The 22,003-nt window shown below is 45.4% G+C and overlaps 1 protein-coding gene across 1 annotated transcript in view; it reads right to left on the reverse strand.

Annotated features, from left to right (window-relative positions):
• Cers5 (ceramide synthase 5) overlaps positions 1-17,286 on the reverse strand; it is a 34,654-nt gene extending 17,368 nt beyond the window's left edge. Inside the window, exon 1 of the mRNA XM_076556753.1 lies at positions 14,593-17,286. Coding sequence (XP_076412868.1) covers positions 14,593-14,789 — 197 coding nt within the window. The 5' untranslated portion in view covers positions 14,790-17,286. The remainder of the gene's footprint in view (positions 1-14,592) is intronic.
• Positions 17,287-22,003: the final 4,717 nt, after the last annotated feature.

The following is a 22,003-nucleotide window of genomic DNA, read 5'->3' on the forward strand; positions in this document are numbered from 1 at the left end:
CTGGAGAGTTAGCTGCATCATTTGTTGTCCAGTCTCTGCTTAATGCGAAAATGTTGGGCTTGTTTCAAGTCCTTGCTCGAGTTGTCTGTGAATCTGAATCATCTCAGAAGCCATCTCGAAATTGTCCTGAACAGTTTGTAGTCCAAAGCCGATCTTTCCATGGTGTTAACTAGCTTAATGGCTTTACCATAGTCCATTTGGAATCATTGTTGTGGGGTCCCGGAATCCTTTTGGAGATTTCAAAGTTGCTGTTAGGCATGATCATGGTTCCCTGGAGAAATATTTTTTCTTTTCTTTTCTTTTCTTTTTCTGTGTGTGTGTGTGTGTGTGTGTGTGTGTGTGTGTGTGTGTGTGTGTGTGTGTACACACGTGTGCGCGCGCGCGCGCACGCGCGCCTCCTCTGTGGTTTGGAGCAATCACAGTCTGATAAATGTCTGTCTCTTGGAACCACGAACATTCTTCCCTAGAAGATAATATCTTCACAGCAATTTCTTCTCCCCACCATTTGTCTTGCCAAACTTCTCCAAACTGAACAAGCAGTGGTAGACCGTCCGTTCATCCCAGGGAGCAGCATCACTGCCACCAACATGGATGAAACAGCCAGCTGTTACTCACTGCTGCCACAGCGTGTGGCCCAGCCCAACCGCAGCCTCTCCTCAGCAAGTCTCCCAGGCTGGCCTCAAACTCGGGATCTTCCTTATCCTCTTAGCCACATAATTGTTTTTTTTTTTTTTTTTTTTTTTTTTTTTTTTTGGTTTTTCGGTTTTTCGAGACAGGGTTTCTTTGTGTAGCTTTGCGCCTTTTCCTGGAACTCACTTGGTAGCCCAGGCTGGCCTCGAACTCACAGAGATCCGCCTGGCTCTGCCTCCCGAGTGCTGGGATTAAAGGCGTGCGCCACCACCGCCCGGCTTTAGCCACATAATTGTATGAAGATCCAAAAACAAAAAACAGCCTTTGTGGTTCGTACTCTCAGCCCCTTACCCAAGTCCCTTCCTCAACCCAGAGACACTTGAAGGTGAATAAAGCTCAGGCCTGGAATTAGACAGATACATCAATTGCGAAGCCTCAGGAAGTCAAATGCCTACAGAAAGGGAGAATATCTATCAACGGTTATTTTATTATTTACTTATTTTAAAATATTTGTTAGCCGGGCAGTGGTGGTGTACCCCTTTAATCCCAGCACTCGGGAGGCAGAGGCAGGCGGATCTCTGTGAGTTGGAGTCCAGCCTGGTCTATAGACTGAGTTCCAGGATAGCCAGGGCTACACTGAAAAATCTTGTCATGAAAAACCAAAAGAAAAAACAGAAGCCAGATGTGTCAGAAGCTTGTGGAACTGGAGTTGGAAGTGTTGGTGAGTTGCCCTCCACAGATGCTGGGAACCCAGCTGGCTCCTCTGGCCGAGTATAAACACTCTTAAGTACCATAAGTACTCAGCCATCTCTCCACCCCAACAAAGCTTCTGTGGTTGCTGTTTTTGAAGCAGAGGTCTCCCTGACTTGCCTGAAATTATGTATACCAGGCTGGCCTCAAAATCTCAGAGATTCACCTGCCTCTGCCTCCCAAGTGTTGGGATTAAAGTCATTTACCCCCCCCCCAACCAGCTCAAAGGGCTTTTAAACATTTTTTTAACATCTCCTTAGTGCGCATCTCTCTCTCTCTCTCTCTCTCTCTCTCTCTCTCTCTCTCTCTCTCTCTCTCTCTCTCTCTCTCTCTGTGTGTGTGTGTGTTGGGAAGGTACACACCTGTGCTAAAGCACACGTATGAAGGTCAGAAGACAATTTGTGGGAATAGGGGTTCTCTATGCTGTAATTTCTGGGGACTGAACTCAGGTTGTCAACCTTGGCAGCACGTGTCCTTGCCCTGTGAGTCACCTCTAGAGTTACAAGTCAAGATGCATGCCCAGTTTGGGACCTGACAGTAAACATCCATTAGAAATGGCCTTTGATGACTCGGGATGTAGTGCAGGTGGTCAGATAACCTGCCCACTAAGCAACAAGAACTGGGCTATCCCAGCACATGGGAGGGGGAGACAGGAGAATCAGGGTTCAAAGTTCATCCTCAGCTACCCAGTAGGTTTGAGGGCAGCCTTGGCTTACATGAGGCTCTGCTGTGAGTGGTGACATATGCTTGTAATCCCATGAAGACCCTGTCTGTGTTCCAGGCACAGCTATTGTCATCTTCACTAGAAACAGATTGTCTCAGGCGTGGTGCCCACCAACACACTCAGCAGGACCAAGTAAGCCTGTGCCTTTTTCACAGGCACAGCTAAGATTCTCATCACCACTGCCATCTGACCTTGGAATGGACTCAACATCCTAGAGCTAGCACAGACCATTTCTTGCCCTCTTAGTTCAGAGTTCAGTGAAAACCTGTGGGGCCAGCCTGATTTACCTAACAAGTTCCAGGCCAACCAGGACTACATAGTGAGACCTTGAGGGCTGAGGGGGAAGAAAGAAGGAAGAAAGAAAAAGTTTTTTGTGACAGGGGAGATAATTTAACATAAAGTGTTTGCCTTGTGCTGGGCAGTTGATGGCACACACCTTTCATCCCAGCACTCGGGAGGCAGAGGCAGGTGGATCTCTGTGAGTTTGAGGCCAGCCTGGTCTACAGAGTGAGTTCCAAGACAGCCAAGACTGATTGACAGAGAAACCTTGTCACAAACAAAGTGTTTGCCTTGCAAGTGTGAAGATCCTCTGACCACATTAAAGGGGGAAAGCCAGGCATGGTAACGCACACTATAATCCCAGCACTGGGAAGGCGGAGATGGTCAGATCTCTAGGGCTTTCTTTCTGGCCAGCCAGCCAAGCCTATGGTCAATTTCCAAATCAGTGAGACCCTGTACCAAAAACAGGAACAACACCTGAGGTTGTCCCCCTGTGCTCTTGGGGACACACACACACACACACACACACACACACTATTATTCTCAAATGCTTACCTTATCGTCTATTTGGTTGAGGTAGACTAGTTAACCTAGTGATCCCAAGTTTCCCCAGCCCCGGAGACCATCCTGAGCACCAACATCCGTGTCTCGGTAGAAGTAGCCTATTTGTATTACTTGCCACAAAACATCAGCTAAGAAGCACGATTCAGACCTGTGACTAGTTCACACCCACCACTGACGGTGGAGCGAATCACGAGTGCAATGGAACTGTTAATACTGCAGAGCAGCACAGTTTTGGATGGACAACCTAAGGGAACAGAGACAAACGAACCACCCTCCACAGAGCAGGTCCATGCTCCCTTCAGGCTCAGCCACTAGATTGAGACCTTGAAGTAGTGAGTGCAAAGGACAGCTTTCAGGCCAGGCATGGTGGCTCACAGCTGTCACCCCAGCACTCGGGACCAACAAGAGAACTGCTGTTAATTCTAGGCCAGCAAGAGCTACACAGCCAGATCCTGACTCAACCACCTCATCCCCACTCGAAGTAACTTTCAAGCTGAGGAGATAGCTCAGCAGGTAGAGCGCTTGCTACACAAGCCGAACAACCTGAGTTCAGGTCTCCAGAACCTCTGTAAGAACTGGACCCAGTACCCCCGCATGCTGTGCGTTCCGCAGAAGAGACGGGAGGTGAAACCCAGAGAATCACAGGAAGCTGCTGGGCCAGCCAGCCTGGCTTACACCAGAGTGAGCCAAAGAAGCCCTGTCTCAAACAAGCTGAGCCATCTCTGACAGTCACACACACAAGTAGTTTTCACAGACTGCCTGCTTCTCTAGCCCAATCAGCAAAGAAGTCTCTAACAAATATCTTCAATCTTGGAGAAAATCAATCCAAACCAGCCTGACCATGTCTCAGCAACAGCAAAAAATCATTAAGGATCTCAAATGAGATTTTATTTATGTGAATAAGATCTACTAACGTATACTGCTGCAGAAATTAAAATTTTTAAAAATTAATATACACTTATTAATTAATTTACAACAATTATGAGCTTGTTCCATGGTAATTTAACATCTTGTGAAAAGTAACTTTTCCAAACTAAAGAGAAAGGAGAGTTCTATAGCTTGATGGTTTTATACAGGCTGCAGCTACCTGGCAGACAGCTCTGTATGTCGGTGCTGCATTCAGTCAACACAATACGGACATGTCATGCAGCTGTGCAGTTTTAATGTACACTTATGAAAGAAAAGAAGTCGTAGAAAACCACCGGAGAATTTATGAAGATAGTCTGGCTTTCCATCCTTCTGAAAGGATGCAGATTCTGGGTCAGTAAGGTGGCTCATCGGATAAAGGCACTTACTGTCTCTAAGGCCAACACTGAGTTTGATCTCCAGGACCCAAGTGGTCAAAGGAGAAAACCTCCACACACTAATGAAATAAGAAAGGCACTTTTTAAAGGTTTTCATTTTTTGAAACAGGGTCTTTCTATGTAGCCCTGGCTAGTCTCAAACTCAGATCCACCTGCTTCTACCTACTGAGCACTGGGATTAAAGGCATGCGCCACTACAGCTGGCTGAGAAATATTATATGTATATGTAAGTGTACCTTGTGTGTGCTCATGGAGACCAAAAGACTATGACCATACAACTTTGTGAATTTGCTTCAAGTTGAAACATACACACGCAAATAGTAGATTATGGAAAAGGACAACAAAAAGTTCTTCTCAAGAAAGTCTTACCATCCTTCCTGAGCCTCCGAGCCTGTATTTCAGAACTGGGTCCTACTTTCTCCTGACTCCCTTAACCCCACAGGCCTCCTCAAGTCCACCAACACCCTCAAGCAGATCCCCCTGCCTCTACCTCCCTGGTGCTGGGATTATAGGCACGCACCACCACGCTGGGCTAACCACACTAACTAGACTTTAACTGATGGCTTTTTGGCTGTCCCCCTAAAGACTAAAACCAAGGTTTTAGTGAGGGTTTTGTTTGTTTGTAATCAAACTCAGGCCCTTTTTGGATGCTAGGCAAATACTCTAAAGCCAGATTACTTATCATTTTATCCTTGGAACATATATCATAACTGTTAATCTCCCAATTAATAATTGCTGAAGAATGAATAATTTTGGGGCAAGGCTTGGTGGCACAGGCTTGTGTAATCTTAGTTACTCAGAGACTGTGGCAGGAAATGGTCACAAGTTCAAGGCCCAACTGAGCTACAGAGTGAGATCAAAGCCAACCTGGGCAACTTAGTGAAACTTTCTCAAAATACAGACACAGCTCAGTAGTAGAAAGACCCTAGGTTCAACATTGAACACTGACAACCAGACAAGCCAAACCAAGCACAGTGGCGGACCCTCTAATCCGTGCAGTGATGTGGAGCCAGCTTGGAGTATGACAGCAAGTTCTAAGCCAGCCTGGTCTACACAGTGAGACCATGTCTTGGTGAATGAATGAGTCAATGAATGAATTCCTTCAAACAAATCCCTGTTAGACGGTGAAGTGCCACCTTTAAAGACAAAGCACTTCCTGGGTCAGCTTTGTGCTTTGTAAGAGTAGAAGGTCACTGGCTTCTGAGGAACCAGACATTCAAGTTAACCCAATTTTTATTTTATGTGTATGTGTGTTCTTCCTGCATGTGTGTCTATGCACCACGTGCATGCCTGGTACATGAGGTGAGGAGTGTGTTGGTAGCCCTGGAAATGGAATTAAGGATGGTTTTGAGTCACCACTGAATCCAGGTCTTCTGCAAGAACAACTAGTATTCTTAACTGATGAGCATCTCTCCAGCTCCAAGTTAGCTAGTTTTGTTTAGTTTTTTTTGGTTTTTTGAGACAGGGTTTCTTTGTGTAGCTTTGTGCCTTTCCTGGAACTCACTCTGTAGACCAGGCTGGCCTCGAACTCACAGATCTCGAGTGCTGGGATTAAAGGCATGTGCCACAGACACCTGACAAGTTAGCTAGTTTTAATCTATGATCAGAGATTTCCCTAGGAAAAATTAAACAACCACAATTTGATTTAATTGGAGACACTCTGTGCCTACGATGGAGACTTCTAAAACAGACACCACCCAGGAGCTAAAATCTACAAGTATCTTTCTTAATCCCCCACCCCCACCTCTGGTGATTGCTTATTTTGGATACAAATCCTCTCTATAGCTGGCCTCAAATTTGTGATCTTGCTTCAGACCTCTGAGTGCTGGGATTACAGACCTGTGTCACCACATTCAACTAGAAATCCGGGATTCACATGACACAATGTGATTATTCCCTCTTGGGCAGTGCAATATGTCCTTGTGTATATATTATGACTAATTGACAAACTTGTTTACAGATCTGTAGCATGAATCTTAAAGGTCTTATTAATAAAAACAAACCCAGAGCCAGGTATTGGCGTGAATGCTGAAAGATCAGAGAGACAGAACAGGCCACAGCTAACCTCACCTCAGTAACTTAGCAGATCCTGTTTCCTCAAACTGGAAGCCTCTGTGTCCTCATCCGAATGAATCTCAGCTGAACTGCTACTAAAAGCCTAAAAGCTTAACCAGCCAAAAGCTTCTAGTTTCTGGTCCTCACGCCTTATATATCTTTCTGCTTCCTGCCATCACTTCCTGGAATTAAAGGTGTGTGCCACCATGCCTGGCTGTTTCCAGTGTGGCTTTGAACTCACAGAGATCCAGACAGATCTCTGTCTTCGAAATGCTAGGATTAAAGGTGTGTGAATGCCACCATTTTCTGGCCTCTATATCTAGTGGCTGTTCTGTTCTCTGACCCCAGATAAGTTTATTAGGGTGCACAATATATTGGGGAACACAATATCACCACACAGATCATTAACTACTGAGCAGATTTAGACAGTAAAAATACAGAGCAATGGTTAACTAGTCATTACTGTCAATCAAATATTAATTACTGATTACATAAATCACCCAGGGACTAATTAACATATTTAAATCCCCTAGCCTTTGAGTACCCCACTCATCTTGCCCACTGTTAGGAATTTTTCTTGTCACTGGGCAGTGGTGATGCACACCTTTGATCCTAGCACTTTGGAGGCAGAGGCAGTGGCAGTCGGATCTCTGAGTCCAAGGCCAGCCTGGTCTACAGAATGAGTTCCAGGACAGCCAGGGATATAAAGAGAAACTGTCTCAAAAAACCAAAACAAAACAAAAAAGATTTTGATCTTGTCATTTTTTGATCTGTTCTACTACATGGCACTGAATAGTTTCCTTACTATTTTTTTTGGCAGTGGTGGGGAGCCCCTCTTTTGATCCTCCTGCCTCCACCCTGAATGATGGGATTACAAGTGTATGCCATCATGCCTAGTTTTTGTTGTCGTGTTTTTTCATAATGGAGTTTCTCTGTGCAGCCCTGGCTGTCCTAGAACTAGCTCTGGAGACCAGCCTGGCTTCGAACTCAGAGATCTGCCTGCCTCTGCCTCCTCAGTGTGGGGATTAAAGTCGTGTGTGAGCCACCACCACCTGGCTATGCCTAGTTTTTCATTTGTTTTCTTTTGTTTGAAACAGGGTCTCTCTATAGAGCCCTGGCTGTCCTGGAACTCACTCTGTAGATCAAGCTGGTCTCACTCTGCCTCCCAAGTGCTGGGATTAGAAGCATGTGTCACTGTCCCAGCCTGTGAGAATCTACTCTTAAATGTTCTTCTCTGAGCTGGAAGATGGTTCAACAGTAAGGAACAGTGCTTTTCTTCAAGACCCATCTTTGGCTCCCAGAACCCACACAGTAGCTCACAACCTATTAACTCTGGTGCCAAGGGATCTGATGCCCTCTTCTGGCTCCGAGGACACCAGGTCCACACGGAGTGCACAGACATATGTATGCAGGCAAGACACTCATACACATAAAACAATTCTTAAAAAAAATGTTGTCCTTAGAGCCGGGCGGTGGTAGTGCACATCTTTAATTCCAGCACTCAAAAAAACAAAAACAAACAAAAAAGTTGTCCTCTGCACTGAATGTAGTGGTAAAAGCAGTCAGCTTAGTCTACATCACGAGTTCCAGGACAGCCAGGGCTACATGTAGAGACTGTTTCAAAAGAAACAAAAAGTTGTTCTCTGTGTGCTTCACAGAGGACTTCATGTGTGCTATGGCATGCACACACCTGCACATGAGCACACAGACACACCCCAAACACAACGGACACATGTACATGACAATAATAAAATAAAATGATAACAAATAAAACCTATGAACCACAGAAGCAATGGTTTAAATAGCCACACTTTATTGTTACTTATTTTATTTTAATTATGTACATGTGCACACGAATGCAGGTGTTCATGGAGGCCAGGGGTGTTGGATCCCTTGGAGCTGGAGTTACAAGTGCTTGTAAGCCTCCTGATATGGATGCAGTATACCTTCTTAAGCACTGAGCTGTCTCTCCAGCGCCTACCAGCCACATTTTAAGAGATCAGAATAGAGCTATGTATAGTATAGCACAAGCTGTACTTCCAGCATTCAGGAGACAGAGGCAGTCAAATTCATTATGAGTTGGAGGCCAAAGTAAGACCTTGTCTCAAACCACCTACAACCAAACTCAAGGCCAGGCAGCTTCCTCTACATAAGGAGTCTGAGGACAGCCTAAGCCACAGAGGACGCTGTCGAACAAACAAAGCAGAAGTCATGTCAAGCTACGAATATAGCTCAGTGGTTAGATCGCTCACCAAGGAATCCCTTGGCTCTATGAACCACAGGCTTAGTTGGCTGAGGCCCTGCCTCAATAGACGTAAAAATGGAGATGTCATTTTTGAAAGCCAATGTGTACATGGTATTTACTTTGTGTCTCAACTCCGTCCTCACATCGGAAATCCTAAGAGCCATGTGCAGCAAGCAGTGGTTACTACTGGACAGCACAATGCTAATCATTCTATCTAGGAAACTATCTAGGTTTCATCATTTGTTTTTGGAAAGTTATGAATAAATCCTTTTGCAATAATATCTCAATTTCCCTAATGATAAAATTGGAACAGATTCAAGTACAAATGGTCAAAACTTGGCAAATTCTTTTGGAGTAAGATTTTATTTGTCTGAAAATATCTCTGGAGAGGAATTCAAAACAGGCAGACCTTCTCTTCACACTCTGTAAGGAAGGTATAGAAGTTATTTCTGCTCTTTCATTAACCTCTTTACCTATTTAGAAAACTATTATTTTGAATCAAGAGGTGGTGCCAGCAAAAACTAAGTCACATGTTTCTTTTCAGTGACAGATACACTGTCTCCAGGATATGTCAGGAACCTGACCTCAGTCCTGACAATACTGAGCTGTCTGCAGAACACCATGGCCGACTGTACAGAAAAAGCTGTGGAGCGTTTTCCCTGAGTGAGGAGGGACTGAAAAGGCTTCTGACCATCTGGAACTGGCTGAAAAGTGAGTTTTAGATAAGACGGGGCCATGTGACCATTTTTCCCAACCTCACTCAGCTGATCCACAAATGTCATCTAATTCTGTGATTTGCAATTCAACAATGCTCAACAAAAATAAGCTTAGGGGCACAGTGGAATAACTGGCTATGTTCTTATAACCTAACCAGCATCTAGGGCTATTCTCTTCAAAGGCTCAGTCCTCTGGAGGACGTGTTAATACTGGCTAAGATGATATGTTCCAGGACAGCCAGAGCTATATGGTGGAAGCCTGTCTGGGGTGGGAGAGAGAGAAAGACAGGCTAAGAAATGTGCCCAGCCAGGTGTGGTGGTGCAGGCTTTTAACCCCAGCACTCGGAAAGCAGCGGTAGGAGATCTCTGGAGTTTGAGGCCAGCTTCTTCATTCTACATATCAAGTTCCAAGCAAGCCAAGGGTACATAACAAGACCCTGTCTTAAAGAACAAATAAATACATAGCAGGCCAGCAAGTGAACCTATTCAGTTCCCAGTGACAGAAAATGCTATCAGAAAAATTCTTTGCAGCCGGGCGGTGGTGGCGCACGCCTTTAATCCCAGCACTTGGGAGGCAGAGCCAGGCGGATCTCCGTGAGTTCGAGGCCAGCCTGGGCTACCAAGTGAGTTCCAGGAAAGGCGCAAAGCTACACAGAGAAACCCTGTCTCGGAAAACCAAAAAAAAAAAAAAAAAGAAAAAAAAAGAAAAATTCTTTGGACACCCTAGTGAAGTTGCCTTTGAGTGACAAGAGAGAAGACTGAAATAATGAATAAGCAACAGTGAAAGTGCTCACCCATGTCCTGCATGATTCACAAAATAATTGTCTTCTGGCAACGTGAAGCTCCTGTTGCAAAAACATCCCAAATAAATTAGCCTATACAGATCTGGTGATAACAGTATCTAGTCATCTACTCCTCCTTAATCCCAAGGAACAAGCACTCAGGAGCTGGGTATCAAGTTTCAAACAATTTTTAATTAGAATTTAGCTTAAAAATCCAGAAGAGTTGCTCATGTCTGTAATCCCAACAATCAGGAGGAAGAGGGAAGGCAGCTTGGGCAAGAGAGATCCTGTCAGTTTCAGAAACAAAACAGACAAAAATCAGATACAATAGATCTACCTTAGACCATTCTCCCAGGTTTTAATTTGCAATATAATATTAAAGAAAAAAACAAACCTGGAAGAATTAGCCCCTTTGTGACAGAGTGTGGGGGCGGGGCTGGGGGTATCACAAGTGTGTATGTGAGGGAGGAAAGACAGGCTGCAGACAGGTTAAGCTCGCATCTCTAACACGGTGAGACTTAACACAGACAGCCCTCTCACCTCTCTGACTCAATACAAGTGTCTATTTCATACTGGACATCTCTATATTCCTGCCAATCCCGCTGAGCACCTTTCCAATCATTCAGCAAATATTTATTGATCACATGCTACATTGTGCATTGGACAGATCACCCCACTTTTGTTGTTTGATAGGTAATAACTGCTTCTGGAGTTTGTCTGTTTTGCCAGTGCTGGAGATGGAGCCCAGGGCAAGCCCCCTATCTCTGGGCTATATCCTCCGGTCCACACTGCAGTTCTTGAGCAACACAGATAATAATGCTGAGTGTGACAGCTCATGCTTGTAATCCTAGCACTGGGCAGTGGGGGCAGGAAGACCATCAGGAGTTAAAGGCCAGGCTGGGCGACACAGTGACTGAAGCCAGCCTGCACAGAAGGAGATATATTTTATTTATGGTCAGATAGTTTTTCAGGTAATCTCTATTAGAGGAGGCTGCAGTTCTCTTGAGAATATGGAAAGGGAAAAAAAAAGCATTGTGGTTTATGGGAAGAAAAAGAAAGTAAACTCTACTTTTTGGGAAACATCTGAGATAACACAAGCAGGCTTGGCCTGATAGCACCTACCTGTGGTTCTATGGGAGGCTAAAGAGAACGGTTTTGAGTTCTGAGCTAGCCCAGACTACATGGTAAGACTTTATCTGGGAGAGGAAGCTTTTTATTAAGTAGGATAGGGTTAAGACTCCTTAAAACATAAAACTTTACTTTACTCTAGTAGCTGGGAGGCAGAGGCAGGTGGATCTCTTGTGAGCTGGAGGCTAGCCTGGTCTACATAGCAAGCTCCAGAACAACCAGGGCTACATAGAGAAACCCCATCTTAAATATATCTATATCTATCTATATCTCTATATCTTAAGACATACAGTAATAGCCGGGCGGTGGTGGCGCACGCCTTTAATCCCAGCACTCGGGAGGCAGAGCCAGGTGGATCTCTGTGAGTTCGAGGCCAGCCTGGACTACCAAGTGAGTCCCAGGAAAGGCGCAAAGCTACACAGAGAAACCCTGTCTCGAAAAACCAAAAAAAAAAAAAAAAGACATACAGTAATAATTCAAGCTTCCCTCCCTTACACACACATTAAATCAAGTACAGGAGTAACATGGATCCCTTCCCCTGCCAAAGTTAACGCCCCCACACACACTTTGGTAGACAGTCTAAATACACAGTCCTGGCTGGCCTGGAACTCACTATATAGCCCAGATTAGGCCTCAAGTTCATGATTTTCCTGCCTCAGCTTCTTGAGTACTGACCAGGTGGGGTAGAAGTTAAATCTTACAGCTGGTATAAGGGTGCACACTTGTTTCCCCAGAACTGGGGGGGAGGGGGGGGAAGAGGGGGCCTCAGGAAGGAGAATTCCTTTGAGTCCAAGGCCAGCTGGGCTATATAGTATCAGTCAGCTAGCTACATAGTTAGGTTCCTGTTTCAACAAACAAACAAAACACCTGAAGGTGGCTTAAGGGGAACAGAGTCCTGCCACACACTGTAAAGAACTCCCAGTGTGGGGAAACCAAACTCAGGACACTTCCAGTGAGCAAAACCTCCCGCTCTTGCTCACTTAGTTTACTGTCTGCAAAAGGAAGCTGGCACCTACCAGTCTATGATTTGCTACATCACTTTTTTCTAGAAACTAAATAGGTCAGATTTAGAAAATGCAGGAAAACCTAATTATGTTGGATAGTCTTTTTGTTTTGTTTTGTATTTTTGAGACAGGGTCTCACTATGGTTGTCCTGTAACTTACTATGAGACCCACATGGCCTCAAACTCAGAGATCTACCTGTCTCTGTCTCTCTGCTGGGATTAAGGTGTGTGCCACAATGCCCAGCAATTTATTATATATATATATATATATATATATATATATATATATATATATACACACATACATATATATGATAAAGTAGGAATTAACTGCATGGAAGTCCGTGCGTCATGTGCATGCCTGATGCCCACGGAGATAGAAGAGTGCCTCCAATCCCCTGGAACTGGAGCTGCGGGTGGTTGTGAGCTGCCATATGGTACTGGGAATCAAACTTGGGTCCTCTGGAAGGCACCGGATTGTTTGGCACAGTTCTTAACGGCTGAGCCTTCTCTCCAGCCCCTTGGACAGGACTTTACTGGACTGTTGTGTACAGTAGCTTCTGTTCTCTTTATGGAAGGCCGGTGCACAAAAGAGTAGCAGTCAGTTCTAAGCACTTTCTGAGATAGTCTTAAAGGGAAACAAAATAGCAAGACTGTTTCTAGGGCCAACTTTTCCTAAGATCACACGTGAGACAAACAAGGTGTTTGTCCCTACCAGAAAAGAACTACCACACACTAGACAGAGTGCCTGTTCATCCCCTGAGGCTGGTGTATCATAGAAACAGGCAGTTAGAATTCTCACAGGGAAAGGATCCTTTCCAGTGACTCCTCCAGGGAACAATCTCCAGCCATCAGGGGGAATCCTTTAGAATCTGAATACATAACTTCATGTAAAATATTTTTTATAAACAAGCTATTTTTATCACTAGCAGAGGGAAGCCTCAAAACTGGTACAGATCTGTATGAAAAGCAAAGGACATTCCTAAGACAATGAAAAAGACTTCGCATTGGACCGTCTGCTTCCCGACAGTCATTACATCTCGTTTTGGGCCCTCACACGCGAAGGGAAAGAGTACCTGGATCCAGTGGACTCCTAAGCCAGCACCCCACGGCAAGGATAGGTAAATAATGACGATTTCCTTGAAAAACTCCTAAGTTCCTGGGGGCCCCAGAAAAGGCATTTGGACTTTGAGTTTCGTTTACTTTATCTAAAAAGCACATTTATGTACTCTATATTTACTTCTTCCCTTGAGTATCTGGTGCAACACTTTTACAAGGAACCAACAGTATTAGTAAATACAGGTAAGTGACTAGCGACAGACAAGGAAAAAAACAGTCAGGCATAGGCAAATCAAAGACGAAATCCAAAACAGGTATTTCTGAGTAGTGGATTATGTTGTCTAAACCACATCTCCACACTAGAAAAGGGCATTCGGGTATTACAGTCGTGTTTGCTCGAGATAAAGGTTTTCACAGAAGACGCCTCTGCCTATGCAGAAAGTACTCTCTTGGAGTCTGAGTAAGCTTTATCAAAAACACACACTGCTATAATAAATCCACAGTATAAAATCATAAAACCCTCGCTGAGTAATATCTTTTTTGGCAGCAGATACGACCCACGGTTCGAAGAAAGAGGGAAACTTTAGCTCAGAGCATATGGCTAAGGCAAAGTACGCTGTGACTACTACAACCTTAGAGGCTGGTTCACAAAGCTGTTTTCCAATAACCCCCCAGGGCTCCGCTGTATGACCACACTCCTCCTCATCGCAGGCCTCCAAGGCCCGCTCAGTAGTTCCTCTTGACACCTTCCCCAAACTTTGGAAGCCTCAGGCTTCACCACACCCTATCCTAGCTAGATGTCGACCGTCTTTACTAACAAGCCAGTCCACGCGCTAACAAATCAGGGTTTGGGGCCTAACTGATCCGGTTTCCTTCCACTCCCAGAAGCCGAAGAACCCTCCTCTGGCCAACCTCACATCCCATGCATCCACCCACGTCGCTCGGAAGGTGGCTGGTGCCCGCACCGAGCCCACAAGCTTCCACGACCCCAACTAACTGCTTCTCCGGGGCCCTTCCTGTTCCTCTGCGCGGGGCGGCTCTGCGCGGGGAGGCACGGCTCCCTCTCGGGTTCCTGCAGCCCGAGCGGCGGCCTTGAAGATGCCCACGCCACTGCGGGGTCCGCCACGCAGGGGACCCCGCGCCCGGCCCGGCCCGGCCCTCCTTCACGTGCCCACACCCCGGATCCGCGGGCTGCACGCAGGCGCCCGGGAGCGCGTCGCCGGGCTCCGAGCATCCCCGCGGCGGGCGGCCCCGGCTCCCCCCACCCCCGGGCCGGCTTCCGGGCCCCGGCCTCCCGCCCGCCCGGCTCCACCCCGGCCCGGCGTCCCCGGGCCCTGCGCAGCCGCTCTCACCGCTCGAACAGCAGCCTCACGGAGAAGACCCCCGCGGCCAGCGGGAACACCGACAGCATGTGCCGGGCGCGCGGGTAGCCGTAGCCGTCGGCCGGGCCCTCCAGGTCGGCCCAGCTCACGTTCTGCGGCAGCCAGAAGCGCTCGCTCCACAGCCAGCCCCACAGGAGGCCCAGGGCTCCCGCCGCCGCCGTCGCCATCTTACGCCCGCCCGGCGGCCACCGCCGCCACAGCCTCCGCGGCAGCCACGGCCAACGGAACCCGCTGGGAAGCAGCCCCGGGGCGGGGCCCGGCCTACGGCCACCCTCTTCCGTCCCCGGGTCCTCCCAGCCGCCCAGCCCGCCTCTCCCGCAGGCCTGGCCTCCTCCCCGCCCATCTCGCCTTCCCGCCCACTTCCCCGCCGCCGCCGCCGGAGCCCCGGCGCCCTCAGGTGGGGCCTGGCCTCGGCTCGACCACGCCCACCCGTGCTGGCCACGCCCCCTCACCTGCAGCCCCGCCCCGGCTCTTTGCAGCAGGTTTGACACCGCCCGCGGCCACACCCCTACTTGAGGCTAGTTTCTCCCTTCTGGAAGCATTCCTCCCGGTCCAGTAGATTCAAATCCCGCCTGGCTGCCAGCCAGGCTATGCAGTTCTGATCTTCACCCACGGTCCCCGGGTCCCAGCCAATCGGCGGCGCCATTCATCCTAGTGGATTCTAGCTGCCACTCACTTCCACCACAAGCACGTTGGTCAATTCCAATCTCTTCTTGGATGCACCTCCACGGGTCTCCACCCTTCTTCTTGGCTGTAGGCCTCAAAGTTACCTTCGAAATATCCTTAAGTCACAAGCCTGTAATTCCAATACCTGGCTGGTGTGGAGGCTGGAGGATTAGGAGTTCCAGGTCATCCTCTGCTTACACAGCAAATTCAAGGCCAACCTGAGCTACATGAGACCCACCCACCCCCTAGTCCCTTTTGAATAGGATGGTGGGGAAGGGGAGGTGGTTTTTTCACAACTGTAATCTCGGCACTTGGGTGGCTGAAGCAAGGGAATTGCCATGAGTTTGAAGACCAGTTTGAGTACAGTATAGGACAAAAAGTCCCCCCTCCCCCCATGAGAGGAAAAAAAGCAAAGCAAAAAATAAACAAAATAAATACCGGTTTTTAATGAGCTCTGTCACGGAGCAAGGGCTGCCAAGAATATTTCCCACAGGTTCTCTCACTCCTGCATCCTGTGAAATCAGTATTATTATGCGCACTATTTTATGGAGGAATAAACTGAAGTCCAGAGAGGCAGAATAGTTTGCCCAAAGTCATATAGATAAGCAGCCGCAACTAGAAACTCAATCGACTGCAGAACCCTGATTTCCTTATCCCACAAACCACCTCGATCCTAAGTGTTCAAAGTGAACATTGAACTCCCGTCTCCATAAACAAGGAGGCAAATCATAGACCAGGCACTTTCAGAAAACTAAATTATCCTTCAATTGCTGGAGGACCCTGAACCCTATCAGTTAAAACCTAGCTGCAAGGTTAATGGCCGGAAACTTAACTAGGAACAGTGGTGATGGGAATTCCAAGGAGTAAATCTCAACTTATGGTCTGAGGACAACAGAATAAAGTAACTTTATAACTAGGAAGGTATGCTTAAGGTCCAAGGTGAGGGGTCCTCATGGAAAAGCCGTTCCAAAGATTACACTGGAAGATTCACCTCACCTCGGTGCTTCTCAAACCTCGATTCAGCCCATGCCCCATATGGAGCGTGTGTTCTAAGTTTTTTTGGCCCAACCAGAGATGCTCTGTGTTATGGTCCCATATGACAGGGACCCCCAAAAGACCACCACAGAGACTGAATCCCGCCTGTAAAAGCAAAGAGCCTTTATTCTCTTCAAGCTCTGAGTTTGGTCCCTCTGTCTGTCTTACGTAGCCATGAGAGCAGAGAGCCCTGAGCTCAGGTGGGGTGGTGTTTTTACCATAGCAGAGGTTGGGGTGAGGAGATTTTTAGGGTTCAGGACCCTGATTGGCTGACAATTGTCTAGGAGTATCTGTAAAACAAAAACAAGTGTATGCCAGACTCAGGGACATCTGGCCACCTTATCTAGTGGTTGAAAGTTTGGGGTGTCAGGTACTTCCTCATCCCTGGGTGGTGTCACTCTGGTTGAAGGAGGCTGTGGAACAGAATCCATCCCATGCAGTTGTACCCACATTTTTTTCTTTTTTGGTGTTGGGAATTCAACTACAGGCCTTGTACAAACGAGGCATATGCTCTTCAGCTGAGCTATACCCCTAGCTCTGCGTTTCTCATTTCTAACAAATTCATAAGTGACATCATTGCCATCTGAATTGCTTGAAGCCATGTTCATCTAAACTCAGGACTAGTATTATGGCAACTACGTGTGTGTGTGTGTGTGTGTGTGTGTGTGTGTGTGTGTGTGTGTGTTAATTATATAAAGGTTTTGCTCAAATGTATAAGTACTACAGTTGTGCCTGATGCCTGTGGAGGTCAGGAGAAGGCACCAGATCCCCTGGAACTGGAGTTACAAATGGTTGTAAACCATCATGTGGGTGCTGGGAACCGAACCTGGGTCCTCTGCAAGAAAGAGCACTGACTGCTCTTAACCACTGAGCCACCCCTCCAGCCCCAGCTACCTTGTGATTTTCATAGACTTTATAAGAAACAGTTACTATTCTTCTCTTTCCAACACCAATAAAACTTTTGTTTCTAACAAGAAAAAAAAAGTGTTGAAGATGCTCTGTATTCTAAAGTACTGTCTTAATCGGGTTTTTATTGCTGTGATGAGATACCATGACCACAGCAACGAAGGAAAACATTTGAGGTGGCAGCTTACAATTCAGAGGTTCGGCCCCTTATCATCATGGCAGGGAGCATGGTGGTGTGCAGACAGACATGGTGCTGGCTACATCCTGGTCAGATGGCAATAGGGAGTGGACTGAGTATCACACTGAATAAACCCTGGGCAAAGGAGACCTCAAAGCCGGCCCCCACAGTGACACATTGCCTTCAACAAGGCCACCTTCTCCAGCCTCCTAATAGTGCCAATCCCTACAGACTTATGGGAGCCAGTTATGTTCAAACTACCACATATACCAAAGATTAAGATTTAATACGCAGGGGCTGGAGAGATGGCTTAGCGGTTTAGAACACTTGTTGCTGCTAAAGACGCCGATTTCATTCCTAGAACCCATGTGGTGGTTCACAACCATTCATAACTCCAGTTCCAGGGATCATAAGCCCTCTGCTGACCTCTGGAACATGAGGCACTCATGTGGTGCACATATATGCATGCAGGCAAAACACTCATACACATATGTAAATAAATCTAAAAGATTTAATGTGCAAGTATTAATGATTTAATTCTTTATGTAAAAATAAACAAGAAATTCATTTGTTTAGTATGCAAATGTACTTTCTTCTCTCATAAAGGGTCAAATTATATGTATACCAAAGGATTATTTTAAAATAAATATTTTGTGCTGGGAAAATGGTACAGGGGAGCACTTACTGCTCTTCCAGAGGACCCAAGTTCAATTCCCAGCACACACATAACAGATCACAGCCATCTGTAATTCTGTAATTCTAGGTGCAAGGGATCAGTCCCCTCTTCTGGCCTCCATGGGCACCAGCCACACATGTGATGAACAGATACACATACAGGCAAAATACTCATACACATGAAAATTAAAATTCAGGAGAATGTGGTGGCACACACCTTTAATCCCAACACTTGAAAGGCAGAGGCAGGTGGACTTCATGAGTTTGAGGCCAGCCTGGGTTACAGAGGGAGTTCCAGGACAGCCAGTCTGAATCGTGTCTCAACCCTCCACCCCCTTCAAAAGAAAATACATATATATATATATATAATTTTCACAATTTATTATCAGCAAATGTTTTGTTTGAATACTTACTTTATAATCTATATACCTGAAATCACATAAAAGCTTAAGTGCTCTTGACTGGGAGGGAAAACTGCTGTGGGATGATCCTTCTGTGCGCTGTGAATGTGTATTACTCTCATTGGTTATAATAAAGGTGTTTGGCCTATAGCAAGGCAGGATAAGGTTAGGTGGGACAATCAAACTGAGGACTGGGATAAAGAAGGGTAGAATCACAAGGCAGTGGTGGCACAAGCCTTTATTCCCAGCACTCAGGAGGCAGAGCCAGGCAGATCACTGTGAGTTTGAGGCCAGCCTGGTCTACAGAACTAGTTCCAGGAAAGGCTCCAAAACTAGACAAAGAAACCCTGTTTTGAAAAACAAAACAAAACAAAAACAAAAACAAACAAACAAACAAAAAGAAGGGCAGAATGGAGCCAGCCACCCAAGAAACAAGATGCCAGAGGACTGGTAAAGTCATAGACCACATGGCAATACATAGGCTAATAGAAATGGATTAATTTAAATGTAAGAGTTAGTTAATAATAAGCCTGAGCTAATGGCCAAGCATTTTATAATCAATATAAGCCTCTATGTGATAATTTGGGAAATGGCTGCTGGGTACTTGGGAGCAGGTGGTTGGGACAGAAAACTCTGCCTCCATTTACATATGGTTCCCAACGTGGGGCACATACATCCACATAAAGCCTGAGAAAGCTTTAAAAAAGATAAGGTTCTAGATACACAAAAACAGAGCCAAGAGCAGCTTCACAGTTCATGTCTCTTATGCAGGCCACTGTACACAGATGTGTGCCCCGGCTGCAGCGTGTGGGCTGGAGCTGGAACATGGCAGATTCCCACGGTTACAAATGGTTATTAGTCACAGCCAATCTCTTTCTAAAAGAAGAAAGGGGGATATGATATAGAAATAGGATAAAAGGGTAGATTATTGAACCTACTTTAATCCAAAAACACTGTTAAATCTCAAGATACTTTACCTTGATATGGATTTTAGTTTAATATAAATTTAAAGTTAAATTTTGTTATGCTGTATGTACATTTCTACTCTTGTTTAAGGTATTGTGTTTATGCAGCTCAATTAAAAATGTAATGTATAATTAAGAAATATAGGTTAATAGTCATCTATAAAAGTCAAACCTTTGGTCAGGTATGTTTTCAAGGTCATGAACATATATTTAGATAGATGGTCTTCAAATATTTCAAAGACCTACAGTATAACACTTAATATGTTTAGTAACCTAAGGAGGCTTTTGTATGTCCTGCCCGGTCCCACAGCTGCTTATAAAAATATTCACTCAAAGGCTTATATTACTTATAATTGTTTGGCTGATGGCTCAGGCTTATTAGTGGCTAGCTCATACATTTAAATTAAACCATTTCTACTAATCTGTGTATCGCCACGTGGCCTGGGGCATACCGGTAATGCTCCAGCACCTTACTCCTCTGGTGGCTGCTGGAATCTCTCTTGACCCGCCCCTTCTTTCTCCTTCTCTGTTTGGATTTCCCACCTGGCTCTTATCCTGCCTTGCCATAGGCCAGAACAACTTTATTTATTAACCAGTAGGAGTAACACATATTCACAGCATACAGAAAGATATCCCACACCATTCCCCCTTTTCTGTCTAATCAAAAAGGAAGGTTTTTTGTTTGTTTGTTTGGTTGGTTTTTGGAGACAGGGTTTCTCTGTGTAGTTTTGGTGTCTGTCCTGGATCTTGCTCTGTAGCCCAGGCTGGCCTCAAACTCACAGAGATCCACCTGGCTCTGCCTCCTGAGTGCTTGGATTAAAGGCATGTGCCACCATTGCCCACCGTGGAAGGTTTTAACTTTACCATAGTAAAATTACATATAACAAAACAGTTATCAAGCAAGAATTATAGTTACAATATTTAGTCTATTTGTTTATTTACAAAATAAACAAAATATTTACAATATTTAGTTTATTTGACAAAATTAAAGAAAATACTCTATCATCTACCCTATCTTTGTGAATCTAAAGTTTCATATCTAATTTATCTTTTAGCATAACTAAGGAAAATTATAATTATCTAGTCTTCCACTGCATCAAAGACCCCAGAAGGATACAATATTACCTAAGTAAACATGAAGTGCATCGTAAGAAACTTCCAAAATTCTAGAAATGACAGAGACATCTGGCTGCCTGGAAAGTCACCCAAAGTTCTTTTGTAACATTGGGGCATCCATGTTCAGCCTACAGGCCTACAGTATCTGGCAGACTTTTCAGTGAAGAAGGACATTTGAAGGACTGTCCCACCTATTTTGGCAAAATTCATCAGTTGCTTTCCTCTGTCCTGCAGAACATCTGGCAGACTTTTCTATGAATCAGGACCCTGAAGGGGTGTCTACCTTGTTTTAGCAAGTTCAGCAGCCATTTTCCTGTGGGTCCTGCATGTCCAGTTTATGTAGCATATTGTTAAGCAATCCAGGCAACAGCAGTTTCTTGCCCAAATAGCTAGTCTTGCCATAATAAAAGCAAAGTCCCGCTGAGCAGTGGTGGCACATAACTTTAATCCCAGCACTCACCTCTGTGAGTTTGAGGCCAGCCTGATCTGCAGAGTGAGTTCCAGGAAAGGTGCAAAGCTATACAGAGAAACCCTGTCTCAAAAAACCAAAAAAAAAAAAAAAAAAAAAAAGAAAGAAAAAAGAGAGGAAGAAAGAAAGAAAGAAAAAACAAAGTCCTATGGAGCTTCTTCAATGGCCATCATCCTTTTATGAAGTAAATTGGTTCTTCCAGGAGCAGATGTGTCTCATTGTCATGAAAAGTCCAACTTATTAAAACATTTTAAATGCCATATTCTGTATCTCGATTTCAAAATTAATGTCTAAGGATATGTTGCTTTGGAAAAGAGGTTCTGCTTTTGTTTCCACCGAAGATGAGAACCTGTGGATTGCTTCTAGGCTAATATGGTTTGATCAAGGAAGACCTCCTGAGAGGCCCAGATGATCCAATATCCAAACAGCTTCAAGGCAACTGGCTCAGAGAATACTGCTGTGGATCTCGCTCTGTATAAATAAAATGCTGATTGGCCAGTAGCCAGGCAGGAAGTATAGGCAGGAAAAGCAGAGAAGAGAATTCTGGGAACAGGAAGGCTGAGTAAGGAGACACTGCCAGCCACTGCCATGAGAACCAACATGTAAGATACTGGTAAGCTATGAGCCACGTGGCAAGGTATAGATTTTTAGAAATGGGTTAATTTAAGATGTAAGAACTAGATAGCTAGAAGCCTGAGCCATTTGGCCAAATGGTTTAAATAATATAAGAGTCTGTGTGTTTATTTTATAAGTGAGCTCCAGGACTGCTGGTGCTTGGTGAGAGCTGGAGAAAAACTCTCCAGCTACAGAGTACAGCATCACAGACTATTCCAGTCAGGACTTGACCATAATTCTGAATTTTCTCAGGGTCCCCATAAGAATACAGTGCCCTTTATCAGCAGGAAGTAGCCTAGAAAACTCTGCCTACATGCCCCAAAAAATGGATTATGAATGTTTGTCTTTGTTTAGG

This window comes from Peromyscus maniculatus, chromosome 20, assembly GCF_049852395.1.
Source record: "Peromyscus maniculatus bairdii isolate BWxNUB_F1_BW_parent chromosome 20, HU_Pman_BW_mat_3.1, whole genome shotgun sequence".
In the NCBI taxonomy this organism is placed as follows: domain Eukaryota; kingdom Metazoa; phylum Chordata; class Mammalia; order Rodentia; family Cricetidae; genus Peromyscus; species Peromyscus maniculatus.